The 15,212-nt window shown below is 46.3% G+C and overlaps 1 protein-coding gene across 2 annotated transcripts in view; it reads left to right on the forward strand.

The window, feature by feature from the left end:
* The window catches only part of PTPRT (protein tyrosine phosphatase receptor type T), a 785,959-nt gene that overhangs the window by 715,514 nt on the left and 55,233 nt on the right, over window positions 1-15,212 (forward strand). For both annotated transcript variants that reach the window (XM_068565244.1, XM_068565245.1), the window contains exon 16: window positions 587-674. In XM_068565244.1, the coding sequence (XP_068421345.1) occupies window positions 587-674 (88 nt within the window). The remainder of the gene's footprint in view (window positions 1-586; window positions 675-15,212) is intronic.

The raw sequence follows: 15,212 nt of genomic DNA on the forward strand, positions 1-15,212 counted from the left end.
CTGTCCTCTCTGCCTGGAAAACACTTCCCACTTTTCTTGGCATGACTGGCTTTTTCACATCATGAAGGAATTAGCTTAAATGTTACCTTCTCAGAGAAGCCCTCCCAGACTGTGCAATCCAAAATAATTCTCATGCACGATCACTATACCTCTACCCTGCTTTATTTTCTTCACAGCATTTTACACTATTTAAAATTATATATGTTTGCTTGCTTGTTTGCTGCATCTCCCAGTCGACTGAAAGCTCAAGGAGGCTTTGTCTATTTCACTGTATCCCAAGTACCTAGAATAGCACCAGACACATATTAGGGATTCAAATATCCATCAAGTGAACGAATGAACAAATGCCTCCCCTACTGCACCAGATTTGAGCTCATGACACACAAAAGACATCAATAACATTTGAGTCCCTGAACAGGTGAATAAGCCAGGGAGGGAACAAGTCTGTGTTCTCCCCAGGCCCCATCCAAGAACACACAGTCTTTTGCACTGTGTGAGCCATCACAGTGGGTCTCGTTTTCCCTGTGGACACCCAGATAAAGCTCCTATCTCAAGCCATTCTAATCACTCTGTCCTTTTTTTCTAGGCCTTACCGGAGGGGCAGACAGCCTCGTGGGACACAGCCAAAGAGGATGAAAACCGCAACAAGAATCGATACGGCAACATCATATCCTGTAGGTGACCTTCTGGGAGGGCTCCAGGCTTTGGGAACACAGACGAAAAGTGGCTATCACTATTATTTACCTGGAATTTGTTACCAAATAATCCCTTGATGTTTCCAGATTTGGGTCCACGTGCTAAGCGTGGAGCTCTGTCTCGGCCTCCCTGCCATCCCTGGCCTGGATAACAGAGCATGGCTGATCTCAGCCAGAGCGGGCAGGCAGGGAGCTGGATCCAGGCACAGTAGATGCAGGAAACCTCTGAAGCTTGGATCTTGCCCGCTCAAGAATTCTTCAGGTCGGGGAGGAAGCCCAGCCACAAGGGTATTCCCAGCAGGCCCCCTCTGCAAAAAACCCATCATGGCAGCATCTTGGGGTGGAGAGCAAGGTCCAGCCCGTGAAGGAGGGGCTGAGAACACCTAGGTGAGAGATAATGCTATTCCAAGGAGGCAGAGTCCCAAGCAAGGATAGGTGCTCAGAAGGAGCCGGGAACTCTGGCCTGCACCCGAGGGTTTGGACCAGCTCAGGGCTCAAGGGAGCCCAAGGTTACCCTGTTCACACAGGAGGTAAAGTTTAGGGCATCACGACTCCTGCCAGACCCCACTGCTGGCTGGGGCAGGGCCCTACGGTGAGCGCCTGCCGCTCAGGGCCAGTGTCGGCATGAGTGTTTGGTGGCCCTGAGCCTGCAGGAGAAAGCTTGTTTTGTGTGGAGCTAGGGGAGGCGTGGAAGAACATTGCCTTTTGCTCAGCAGTGAGCTCTAGCGTTCCTGGAAGCACCCCCTGGTGTGTGATTTGATGAAAGCAGTGGCACAGGGTAGTTCGGGCCCTCTGGAGTCAGACTGCCTGGGCTCCTATCCCAGCTGTGGGGCCCTGGGCAGGTGACCTGACCTCTCTGAGCTTCAGTTTTCTCGCCTTTAAAGTGAGGAAAAGAATAAAGATAGGATGGTTGAAAAAAGGTTCGTAAAACCCTTGGCACAGTACCTGGCACCATTACTCATAGCCATGGAGTTACTTTCTCAGGGTCACTGATGAGCAGTGTGGATACACCATCCTCCTTATTTTAAGCAAAATTCACTGAATACCCGTGTGGGGATGTGGAATAAGCCAGGTTGGGGCAGGGAAGCATAATCAGATGTCTATTTTGTAAGGATCACCAGGGCAGCTTATTGGGAAGGTGGATTTGATTGAGAGAGGCTGGAGGCAGAGGGACCACTTAGGCTACTGCAAGAGTCCTAGCAAGGGACAAGGGGGCCTGAACAAGGGCAGTGACAGTACTTGTGTGGGACCCTGCATGATATTCAGTGCTGGGAGGAGAGGGAGAGAGAGACTGCCATAGAACTACGCACCACACACAGTTCTCACACAAGTATGATCATTGCCAAATACTGGTGTGCACAGCCTTCTACACAACATAAATACAGAGGACGAACTTACCTCACACGAAATGCCAAGCACATACTCTGATTAGAACAGGAGTCAACAACAGCCCCTGTCTGCCACGGCACAGCCAACCTGGACCATTTGACATCTCACCAGTTGGGTACGAAGCATCCCTTGGTCTCAGTTCTCAGAGTAACCCAGTTCAGCCAAAAAAAAAAAAAAAAAAAATCCTGAATAACAAATTATTTCTAGCACAGTTCAGTGTTTTGTTTTGTTTTCTTTAACTGTCTAGACATTGCCTAAGAAAAAGCTTAGAGGAAGAAAGCGTAAGATACAGGCAGCTTGTAAAGGAAAAAAGAGGCAGAAGTTTTAGCTTAGCTGTTTCCTGTGCTGATTTAGAAATCGGCTATGAATAGGAGAACTAATCAGAAAAACATTTATAATTTGTCTCTTGGAAGAGAGTAATGCAGGCAGCAAGATTTCTTTAAAAAAAAAAAAAAGATTTCTTGCAAATGTAGTGTTGGAAAGATACGTTCAAACAGTCAGGAAATGTGTATGAAGACCTATGATGTGTGGGCCTCCTCTGAGCCCGGCCCTGTGCTGGGCACTGGGATGCTCTGTCTCTGCTGCCAGGGAACTCGCATTCCAGGCACAGGTTCTGCTTGCTCTGACCGTCCTCTGCTTGAGCACCATCATGTACTAGTGCCCTTAAATACCTGGTCACTTGTCTGTTCCCCATATCAGATGGTGAGTTCAGATGGGATCCACTAAATTATAGGCTGTTAAGACCTTGTGTACTCACTCTAAGCCTTAGTCTTCTCTCTGTAAAATGGGTATAATGATGCAATAGTATAATAGAAAAAATAAAGAATTAGAGCACAGTAAACAGACCCTGTCCCTCGAGAGACAAGGTCATCCAGGCCGGGCCAGGTATCTGGTCCACAGCCTGAGGAGCCAAGGATGAAAGCCTTTGTATCTTTCTGGATGTCCCACTGCCCACCCCTTGCGCTCAGCATCCGTGCCCAAGCCGTCATCAGATCTCACCTGGCCTCTGCCCACCTTCTTCCTGGTTGTTCCACATCTACTTTGGCCCCCAAATGTATCCTATCTGATCTCTAACAGAAGCCAGAGGGACCTCCTCAAAATATGAATTGAAACATGCCATTGTCCACAGAAAACCCTTCAAATGGCTTCCTTCAGTGTTGAGCCCTTCTTTTCCAAAGGCCCTCAGCCCTCTCTCCATCGCATTTCACACTGTGTCCTCTCCACCACAGTCTCCTCGGTTAAGCCCCACCGGCCTTTCAGTACCTTGAACTTTACCTGCTCATCCGTGACACAGGGCCTTTGCACATTCTCTTCTATCAACATGCCCGTCCCTCCTCTCTTTGCTCTGCTAAGTTCTACTTATTCTTCAGATCTTAGCTCAGGTATCACCTCCTCAGGGAATTCTTCTGACCATTATAATTTGGTCAAAACCCCATTATTCACTCCAAGAGCACAAGGCATGTCTTCTCCTTAGTTCTCATCACTATTGTGAGTTGAGAGCATTTGCATGACTGTCTGTTGGCTGCCTGATCTCCTCACCAGAATAGGAGTCCTGCAACAACAGAGCTAGGGGTCTCTTGCACTCCTGTGTCCCCAAACCTGGCTTATGGCTGGTGCTCAGTAGACAGGACTGAAAGTTGGAATGCACAGACTCCCTGCAAGGCCCCAAAGGGCTTGAGCCATGGGTCTCTCCCTTCTGGCTTCCCCCAAAAAACAGAGAACACCCAGAAAGGATGGATGGAGGAAGTCTGGATCAGGATGACTCTAGGAACAGTGATAGTCGATCAAGGAAGACATTCTGAGCCTGAATGAAGAGGGTGGAGAGATGGGACACAGGAGGGAGAGAGGAGGACAGTCGTATCCCCTTCAGGAGCCACGTCTGAGAAGGCAGGACTCCAGGCAGCAAGGGGAACAATGAAAGGGATTAGACTCCATCGCAGGGTGCAGAAGATGCCGACCGTGTCCCATGCACACCCCACGGCGCCACCGCGTCCTTGTGCAGTAACTCCTGCTGGCATCCAGGGCCAGGACTAGGGTGAGGCAGGCGACGCACCCAGCGTGCCACATTCCAGGGGCGGCTCAGTCTCAGCTGTTGACCCTGCACCTGCCTGACCCTGAGAGCAAGCGCCTCCTTAAAGTGTGTGCCCTGGGGCCTCACTGGTTTCCCCCGAGTCCTGCCCTGTCTGCATCTCATTGCCTGAGGACTTTCTCCAAAGCTGGGGCAGGATGCTCTGTCCAGGCACAAAGCTGTCTCTCCCTAGACCACGAAATAGCCCCGCTCCTCATCCTCGCCTTCACTGGGTTGTGTGTTCTACACCTTCTTCCAGAGCTTCCATGGGGAGTGGGCTGCAGTTGCCCACCCTTCCTGGGCTGCCTTCTCTCGGCTGTCTCACTCCCCTCCCCCTTTCCTCTTGGTGTCCTCTTCTCTTCCTATGTAAACTGCTTGCACTGGAATCCTCATCTTATATCTACTTCTGGGGAAACCCAAACAGAGGCAGAGGAAATTCAGACACCTAATGATACCATCTTGGTGGGTTTAAAGAAACCTGAATCTCCTTTCTAATGTACGGGTCAGTAATTCTGCAGCAAATTGTGGCTGGACCGGGTCTGCCCTCAGTCCTGAGAGGAGACAGTGCCAAAGTAACCAGTGCGTCCAAAAGCAGTGCAAGGCATAAAGGGGGACCAAGAAAGAAAGAAAGAAAAAAAAAGTCCTGGAATTGAAATGAAAAAAGGAAAAGAGAAACAGCCCCAAGGATTGGAAAGTGTTCCTGCCCTTGTACGTTTCCCTCCCGGAGGCGAAGTCAGCGCTGGCTTGATAAATAGAAATATTCTTGGTGCAAAAAGAAAACCGGGTGTGATTAGCATCTTAAGGAACCCAGGGCACTAGGAGGCTGGAGTGGAGGACAAAAGCCCAGGCCAGGGAGAACAGAGAAGATGAAAGGGGAAGAGAAGGAGGGAGGGCACAGTCTGCCAAAGAAACAATGAAAGAGAAACCTAGGCTAAATAAGCCCTTTCTTCCAAATGATTCTGTTTAGAATTTAGCAATAGAGACAGTGGGGTTTCCAGGGAGTAGAAAAGAAAGGAAGTGAAAGGAAAGGAAATGAGTGGGGAAAACAGAACAAAGAGTTCTTTACTTTTAAGTAGCCCTGGGGCATATATGGTGGACAAGGGGAAATTTCAAGAATACCAAGCGTTCCCCATGTGGAAGTTGCAGAGGGTGCTTCCTTGACTGGAAGGAAATTACACAGAGGAGAGGAAGTGATTACACAGAGAGGGGTGCAGATTTTATCAAATGAGGCTTCCCTTCTGGCATCTGTCGGGGTCCCAGCAGGAAATAGATGGGACCTTCAAGTAGGGTGATTTGAGGATAATTTAATCAAGTGACTTTTTGTTTTTTTTTAATGAAAATGTGAGCTAGCTGTGGGAGACTGCAGGGAATAGTGTGGTACCCTGGGGCTAAATGCCATGCCTAGGCCGCAGAGGATTCAGTAAGAAGAGGTTCCCAGGACCCAGAGAACCAGGACCTGGTCAGAGGTGTGACCTTTAGTGGCCTTGCAGCCAGACTATGGTGACCCCAAAAAAAGGGAGCTGAAGGAATAAGTACCTCGATGGCACTCCCCACTTAATCCAGTCTTCTGCCTGTGCTTTCCAGTGGCGGAACCCAGCCAGAGCCAGAGGACAAGGGAATCTGTAGACACAGTCCAGTGGTTCTCAAAGTGTGGTCCCTGGAGCAGCAACACCTGAGAACTTGCTAGAAATGCTCATTTTGGGGTCCCATCTAGACCTGTCAAAGCAGACATTCTGGGGGTGGCACCCAGCAATCTCTGTTCTAAAAAGCCCACCAGTGACACCGATACACTCTCAGGTTTACGAACCTCTCATCTTTTCTTTCTTTTTCTTTTTGTTAAAGAAAAGTTGATTTACAATGTTACATAAGTTTCAGGTGTACAGCATAGTGATTCAATAATTTTTTTAGATTATACTCCATTTAAAGTTATTATAAAATATTGGCTATATTCTCTGTGCTGTACAATATGTCCTTGTATCTTATTTATTTTATACATAGTAGTTTGTACCTCTTAATCCCCTACCCCTATCTTGACCCTCCCCGCTTCCCTCTCCCCACTGGTAACCAGTAGTTTGTTCTCTATGCGAGTGTGTTTCTGTTTTGTTATAATCGTTTGTCTTATTTTTTAGATTCCTCAATGATAATATACAGTATTTGTCTTTCTCTCTCTGACTTATTTCACTAAGCATGATACCCTCCAGGTCCATCCAATGGCAAAATTTCATTCTTTTTTATGGCTGAATAATATTCCCTTGTGTATATATACCACATCTTCTTTATCCATTCATCTCTTGATGGACACTTGGGCTGCTTTCATATCTTGGCTACTGTAAATAATGCTGCTATGAACATTGGGGTGTGTATATCTTTTCAAATTACTGTTTTCATTTTCTTTGGATATATACCCAGGAGTGGAATTGCTGGATCATCTGGTAGTTCTATTTTTAGTTTTTTGAGGAACTTGCATACTGTTTTTCCACAGTGGCTGCACCAATTTGCATTCCCACCAGCAGTGTACAAGGGTTCCCTTTTCTCCACATCCTTGCCAATATTTGTTGTTTGTGGTCTTTTTGATGATAGCCATTCTTACAGGTATGAGGTGATATTACACTGAGGTTTTGATTGGCATTTCCCTGATGACTAGCAATGTTGAGCGTACGAACCTCTGATCTTATCCACAGAGATCGGCTTCCGGTTTAGAGAGGCAGGTGCGGAAGGCTGAAGGGCAAACAGGAGACCCAGGACATTTTCATTTTCTGAGACTTCTAACCCCCTATTTTAAGACAAGCCCCTGGGCTCAGGTGCATTGGAGTACTGGGCATGGGGTCCAGCAGACCCAGGTGCTATTCTCAGTTCTGCCCTTTACCTCGTGCATGACCTTCAACAAGGTCACATCATCTCTCTGACACTCAGGTTCACGTCTTTCAGTGCAAAGCGTGCAAATTAAGATGAATAAATATTGAATCTGAGCCTGGTTGTATAGACTTTTAAACCTAGATGACACTAAATCTAGCCTCTTTGAGTCCACAGGCAAGGAGCAATGGTCCAGAGATGTAGAACCCTGCCCGCGGTCACGCAGAGTCTGTAGGACAGCAGGGACCAGAGCTCCGGGCTCTTGCTGCCCCGATGCCACGAGCTCCCTACCAAGGAGTCCCTCTGCATCTAGACTTACCTGTGCTCTTGGGGGAGCATGCGCTAAGGTCTCTGGCCTCAGAGCAGATGGAAGAGCAGGATGAACTCTTCAGAGGGGCTCTTTTCACTTTCAGGGAGGAGCTCAGATTCAAATCAAACTCAGGGGCTTCTTCTCAGAGCTGTTTCTCTGCTGATTTCTGGGGAGACCGTACTGGATGTCAGAATGGGTGCCTTGTTCAGTGTTCCCAACTCCCCCTTCTCCTTTGCTGTCTCTGAGGGTGACTCCTGCCTGGGCCTTACAGAGTGATCCGGGTGCAGAAACCTTCAGTGCCCTTGTGTGTCAGAGGACTTGTTCTGGTCCCTGGAGCCCTCTCTGCCTGCTTGCCGGGACTGCCAAGAAATCAAATGTCCCCAGGAGCAGCTCTCCATCCATGAGTGATGTGGGTGTGGGTATAAGTACCCCAGGTCCCTTCCCGCTGAGGCGGAATAACTTGGAGGTGTGTGTTCAGCTTCTCACAGGGCCCGGCAGAAGGGAGCAGCCCAGCCTCCGCCAGCAGGGAGCTGACAGCATGAGGAGGCGCACAGAATGTCGGGCTGTTTCCCTGTCATCCCCGGGCCACCCGCTACCTGGGTAATGGTAATTCAAGCAAGATTGAACGAGGAGACCTTTAGCTTCAGTGGGGTACCTGGGCGGTCTCAGCGGGATTACCTGCCTCCTCGCTCTCCACTCGTGCAAGATGATGGCCTTAACATTTCCAGTACTTCTAGGAAATGATTTTTCAGCTCCACAATTCATTGTAATGAGTCAAATCTCTTTTCTCTGAAAAAATTGCACCTTTTCTTTACCTTCCTCAGTGCCCGGAAGACAGGAAGAGAGTACATCCTGTATCCAAATGATATTGTCTGCCCCGCCCCACCTGTCTGAAGTGATTGATGCTCTAAGTGGATGTGACTTGAGAAGACTGACTTATCGGGTTACCTCTGATGGTGGAGGAGGGGGGACGAGCTGCGGTTTGCTTGGAGAGTTAAAGCTGTGCATGGGAAGACACTGCGCCCTCTCCCCTGGCCAGGGATGGGGGGCGGGACACACAGTGGGTTGGGACAGTGTCAGAGTCAGAACCGGCATGGAGGGGTGTGGAGGCAGTGCGTCTTGGGGTTCCCGGAGAGGTAGGGACCCCACCACTCTACAAGGAAGCTCTCAGCCTTACACCTTTGAAGTTGTTAAACTTCTTGGAGCCTTGATTTTCTCAGCCACAGAATGGGTTACGATGAGAATCAAATGGCATAGCATCCATAGGCTTCTAGAATGGTGCCTGGAGCATCTTACGCACTCCACAAAGATAGATTTCTGTTCCTTACACCCAGCACAGGTGAGTCTCTAGTCTCACGGCCTAATTCCAGTAAAAACTTTTGGTCTTTCCCAAGACGAATTGAATAGCCAAGGCACCCCCTATGCTAAATAACTGAACATCAAATGGTCTGTACATTGAAACCTGAGTGTGCATCAGAATCTCCTGGAGGGCTTGTTAAAATACAGATTGCTGGGTCCCACCCCAGAGGTTCGGATTCGGTGGGTCTGGGCTGGGACTCCAGTATCTGCATTTCTAACAAGTTCCCAGATGTCATTGATGCTATTGGCCAAGGAACTATATTTTGAAAACCACTGGTCTAGAATTACAATAAAACTGAATTTACACATTTGCATTGATTTCTTACAATACACCAGGTGCCTTCATATCTAACTGCTTTTCATCCTTGCAACAAGTCTGCAAAGGTAGAGAGGATTTTGATGTTGTCGTTGGGTAAATTGAGGCTCGGGAAGGTACATCAACTGCTCTGGGTGATAGAGTTAGTGACAGACTTCAGGTCTGCCTTCAGAGCCTTCCCAACCCCTCCCTCTCTCGTGCTGAAGGCAATGATTGGCTGCCAGTCTTGGGTCTGCAGGTGGGATGAGGGGTCAGCTATGAGGCGAGGAAGAATTTGAGCACAGGATCCAGGCACACTATGCCAGCCTTGTGTAGAGGAAAGAGCCTGGGTCCCAGGCCAGGTTACCTAAAATCAATTGTATGGCTAAAAGCAAGGGACCGGCTCCTTTCTGGTTCTCAGCCTTTCAGACACAAATATGAATTCATATATTGAACAGATAATTACTGAGCACTTACTATGTGCCATACACTATAGAGGAGTTTAGTAAATAGGGTGCCCTTTCTTAAATAGGGTGTGAAGGAGAGCCATGGGTTAGTCAGATCGTCACAGAAATAAAACTGCTCTAAGAGCCCTGAAGACAAGTACAGGGAGCTATCAGAGTCTGGGGTAGAGAGATCATAGAAGGCTTCCTGAGGAAGGAAGATTGAGCTGAAGAATGAGATGTTGCCAGCCTTATGGGGTTGAGGGCATTCCTTTACATGTGCAAAGGCCCTGTGGTCAGAGCAGACATCATGCATTTGAGCAACAGAAAGAAGGGCACGGTTATCAGAGTAATATGTGGGGAGGGGGGCATGAGGCTGGACTGGGAAGTAGGTCCCAAACCAGATCATGCAAGGCATTGTGGGGTCTGGTCAGGCTTTGTTCTCTGTCAGTGATGTCTTGGAACTGATTCATACCAGCTTGCAAGAGATGATGGTTAAATTTTTCAGGAATTTTGTGAGCCAGTTGATACCACCTTGGTAGCTTGAAATCAGTCATGGTGGGAGTATTTATATCACAGAAATCAGATGTTACAGATCAGGGCCATTTCTTCCTCCAGAGAGCTCTTTGTTAAACTTTTACAACCTACCACTGGGCTTTGTTCGAAAACTACAAGGAACAGATTGATTCTAGAGGGGCAGTGTTTCTGTTCCCCTTGAGTTGTGTTCCGGGGAACTCTTTGGATCTACGTGTCTTTGCAGTTATGCCTTCTCTCTACCGGTGGCCACTGGTTCTCTCCTCCTCTGTGCAAGCCAGTGCTGGCCCCCCTCCTGCCTCAGCTGAGAGCCGGGTGAAGCCAGGCTCCTGCACCTACTCTTACCTCACTGTTGAGGGGTTTGTTTCTCCTCTATGTGACTTCTTCACTCGTCTTGAATATCAAACAAGGAGTACCAGATTAGCTGTTTCTCAAGCTTGCAAAATGTAGATAGAGCATACTGAACATTCTGGGCTGCTTGTAAATTACTTTGTATAAACTCCTTTACATCGCCCACTGCCCCGTCTTTCTCCATGTGCATGTGGATAAACACAATTTTTTTTATCCTTCTAATTATATAAAGTTAGAGGGAGAAGGGGACACAGAATAATATTAGCATCTCCCAGAAGGAATAAATAAACCATGAGGGCAGTGCTCCTCCTTGCAATGCCTTTCTGGTGGACCTGAATAGCTGAATTCTGCCCTTTCATGAATATACACAGTAACTCTTTGCCTCTGCAGAAAGATGGATTTACATTTTGTACAGAAGGGCAAATGGGAAGCACTAAGTTTCTAACCGTCTCCGCCATCAGCTCACTGCCTGCCTCACTACCAGCCCAGAACCACCATTTATTAAGCACCTGCTGCATACCAGGCACTGTCCTCACACTTTTTTTAAGAGCAGTTTTAGTTTCAGAAAAATTGAGCGGAATGTCCAGAGAGTTCCTGTTTACTCCTACCTCCCATCCCCCTTCAGTTTCCCCTGTTATTAACATCTCGCATCAGTGTGATACATTTGTTACAATTGGTGAACCAATATTGATCCATTTGTTTTATAAGGTAGTATCTCATTTTTTTATTGAAGTTTAGTTGATGTACAATATTATATAAGTTACAAGTGTACAATATAATGATTCACAGTTTTTAAAGGTTGTACTCCATTTATGGTTATTATAAAATATTGGCTATTTTCCCTGTGTTGTACATTATACCCTTGTAGCTTATTTTATACATAACAGTTTGTACCGCTTAATCCCTTACCCCTATAATGACCCTCCCCTTTCCCTTTCCCCACTGCTAACCACTAGTTTGTTCTCTGTATCCGTGAGTCTGCTTCTTTTTTGTTAAAATCACTAGTTTGTTGTATTTTTTAGATTCCACATATAAGTGATATCATACAGTATTTGTCTTTCTCTGTCTGACTTATTTCACTTAGCATAATACTTTCCAAGTCCATCTATGTTGTTGCAAATGGCAAAATTTCATTCTTTTTTATGGCTGAGTAATATTCCATCATATATATATATATATATATATATATATATATATATATATATATATATATATATATATATATATATATATATATACACCACATCTTTTTTTTTTTTTAGTGTTTGGTTTTGTTTTTTCTCTTAACATTTTTATTGGAGTATAATTGCTTTACAACGGTGTGTTAGTTTCTGCTTTATAACAAAGTGAATCAGTTATACATATACATATATCCCCATATCTCTTCCCTCTTGCATCTCCCTCCCTCCCACCCTCCCTATCCCGCCCTTCTAGCTGGTCACAAAGCACCGAGCTGATCTCCCTGTGCTTTGCGATCCATTATTACTAGCTAAAGTCCACAGTTTACCTTCAAGTCCACTCTGTGTTGTGCAGTTCTGTAGGATTTAAAAACTGTACAGTGACACATATCCACAATTACAGTATTATACAGAAGTTTCACTGCCCTAAAAGTTCCCTGTGCTCTGCCTAGTCATCCCTCCCCCCAGGTCCCTGGCAACCACGGATCTTTTTACTGCCTCCATAGTTTTGCCTTCTCCAAAATGTCATAGACTTGGAATCATACACTATGAAGCCTTTCAGGTTGGGTTTTTTCACTTAGCAGTATGCATTTATGTTTCCTCCATGTCTTTTCGTGGTTTGAGAACTCATTTCTTTATATTACCAAAGACATGGCTGTACCATGACTTGTTTGTCCATTCACCTATTGAAGGACATCTTGGTTTTTCTTAAGTTTTGGCAATTATGAGTAAACCTGCTATAAACATTCATGTGCAGGTTTTTGTGTGGACGTAAGTTTCAGCTCATTTGGGTAAATACCAGACAGTAATTGCTGGATCATATGATAACAGTGTGTTTAGTTTTGGAAGAAATTTCCAAACTGTCTTCCAAAGTGGCTCTACCATTTTGCTTTCCCATCAGCAATAAGTGAGAATTCCTGTTGCTCTACATCCTCGCCAGCATTTGGTGTTGTCAGGGTTCTGGATTTTGGCCATTCTAGTAGGTGAGTAGAGGTGTCTTTTTGTTTTAATTTGCAGTTCCTAATGACATATGACACTGAACCTTTTCATATGCTTATTTGCCATCCATATATCTTTTTTCGTGAGGTGTCCATTAAGATCATTTGCCCATTTTTTAATTGGGTTGTTTTCTTATTGTTGAGCTTTAAGAGGTCTTTGTATACTGTGGATACAACTCCTTTATCGGATAGTCTTTTTCAAACTTTTTCTCCCAATCTGTGGCTCATCTTTTCATTCTCTTAACGTCCTCACACTTTTCATGCCTGCATTTTCTCATTTAATCCTCCCAACATTCTGTGAGCTATATAGTATTGAGCCCTATAGCATTTTCCTAAGAAAACCAAGGCTTAGAGAGATCAACTAACTTGCTAAGTGATGGAGCTAAGATCTGAACCCAGATCTGACCCATAGCTTCAGACCTCCCATCACCACGTCTACTGTCCTACTTGCCACAGGTTAGCCCATGTGGGAATAAATCTTGATCATTTTGTACTAAAGTACCCTTTCACAGTCTCAGAAGATAGTCTCTATTTGGATGCTCTGCAGAGCCCGGCATGGTGACTTGCATCTAAGTACCTGAATAGGGCGTAGAAAGCCCTCTTCAGTCTAACCCCCATCTACCTCCTCTGCCTCTTCTCCCACTGCTAATTGCCTCCCATTCCATGTTCACAAGACAAGAAACTGTTTGCAGGTCGCCGATATGCTTGCTTTTCCAGGACCTCTGCTCTCACTCTTGCTGTTCTCTCTGATGGAAAGACCCTTCCTCGTTGTCCTTTGGTCAAGCCTTACTTTCAATTCCTCATTCACATATCACTTCACAAAGCCCTCTAGTCCCCACTTTCTAGACCTTGAAATTTCACTTCTGTGTACAGTCTGTCTCCCCCACTACATTGACAAACTCCCTAAGCACTTGGAAAATACTTTCCAAGTCCCTTCAACAAGCCTGTGTGTAGTAGGTGCTCAGTGAATTTGTTCTCAATAAATGAATAAAGAGGTGATATTGACAAACGCCATCATCTGGTGGTTAGAGGCACTCTCATCTTTTAAGAATATAAAACTAAAAGGAATAAGTTTGTTTCTTTTCTTTTTCTTTTTAATCATATTTGCTTTCAGACTTTCAATTTCATTTTATATTAATGAAAATTCCCTTTCAACGTTTTACACCAGAATCTCTGTTTCCAGTGCTTTAGACCTCAAGGGCAGGCATAACTCAATAAATAAAGGAGATTTTTTGAATCAATAAGTCATTAGTGAGACCAATGAGTGAAAACACATTATGCATTTTTCACTTTTTTGAGCCTTACCGTTTTGGTAACCGCTGGTAACAGGGCTTAACAGTCTGAGCTCGGAGTCAGGTGCTGGGTCTTGTCTGAACCCCTGCTGGGTGGATGTCCCCCAGGACGTCCCACTGCAGGAGCTGGGGACCAGACACTTGCACAGGCTGCAGTACCTGCGAGATGCTAGAAGTCCAGGGACAGCACATCGTGTGAACAGAGCAGGGATTCAGGGTCAGACAGTCCTAAGATAGAATCCCAGCCACTTGTAGGCTGTGTAATGTTGGAAACTTGCTTAATCTCTCTGAGCCCCAGTTTCTTCATCTGTGAAATGGGAAGACTAAAAATACTACATCATTAGTATAATAATCTATGGAGCAATTTGGAGGAATAAATGATTGAGTGAGATAATGTATGTGAAGCCTCTGGTATCTACCATCAACTCCATAAAGATTAGCTTCAAACTCCTTCCCCACTTCACACCCCACTCTGCCACCCACCCAAAGGGATCACTTTGACCTCCCCCCCACTCCCTCTGGTTGATTCCATGGAAACTCTTCCCCATGATGAGTAAGAAACGTGGCATCCAGTGTAGCTCAGTGTCTAGCACAGTGCCTGCCGCATGGCAGATGCTCACTTAACTATTTTTGAATTGATTAATTAGTTAATGAATGAATGGACGTGGGGTGGTGTCCTGTCCAGCCCCGGCCTGCTTGTCCATCCTTGGTCCCATTCCTTGCCTTCTCCTGCTCAACTTTCCATCATAGGGATCTGACCCTTGCAGGTTGCATTTCTCAGCCTCTCTTGTCAGCTGGCTGCTGTTTGGCCAATGACGTGCACTGGTTGGAGATTGGAAGGTGGGAGAAAGGAAGAAGCCGGGGTATTTCTCCCTCTCTGTCCCAATCAGAGGCACCTTCTTGAACAGTGAGGGAGTCTCCTCCTTTTCTCCAGCTCCCACCAGAGAGGCCCACTGCAGCTCCAGCTTCCACAGGTGGCCCCCACCCCTGGGCTCTGGTGCCCTGGCTTCCTCCCTCTGTCCCACCGACCCTGGGGAGGCAGTGTCTCCTTGTTGATGTTTATCTCTGAGTTACTTCTCCCTCCTCCCTTTAGCCTCTCAACTCTTCCATCACCCAGGTAACCACTTCTCTGTCATTAATTCCCTCTGCTTTGTACCCTTGAAGTACTTTCTACTATCCTGCTTAGACCCCTCTGGGGAATCAGGAGTGTCTGAGCTCAGGGTTAAGAGAACCCCACTCTTCCAAGCTCCACCATCCACTGGCCATGTGGCCAGTCAATCCTTGGGAGCCTCAGTTTCCTCATTTGTAACAAAGGTTAACAGCATCCGTCTTACTTCTCTCCCAGGGTCACTGTGAGAGTCCAGTGAGATAATCCATTCATGTACTCACCGAGTACTTATTGAGTACCTGTCACAGGTGCGTGCAGAGGATAGAACAAGGAGCAAAA

Source organism: Eschrichtius robustus, chromosome 16 (assembly GCF_028021215.1).
Source record: "Eschrichtius robustus isolate mEscRob2 chromosome 16, mEscRob2.pri, whole genome shotgun sequence".
Taxonomy (NCBI): domain Eukaryota; kingdom Metazoa; phylum Chordata; class Mammalia; order Artiodactyla; family Eschrichtiidae; genus Eschrichtius; species Eschrichtius robustus.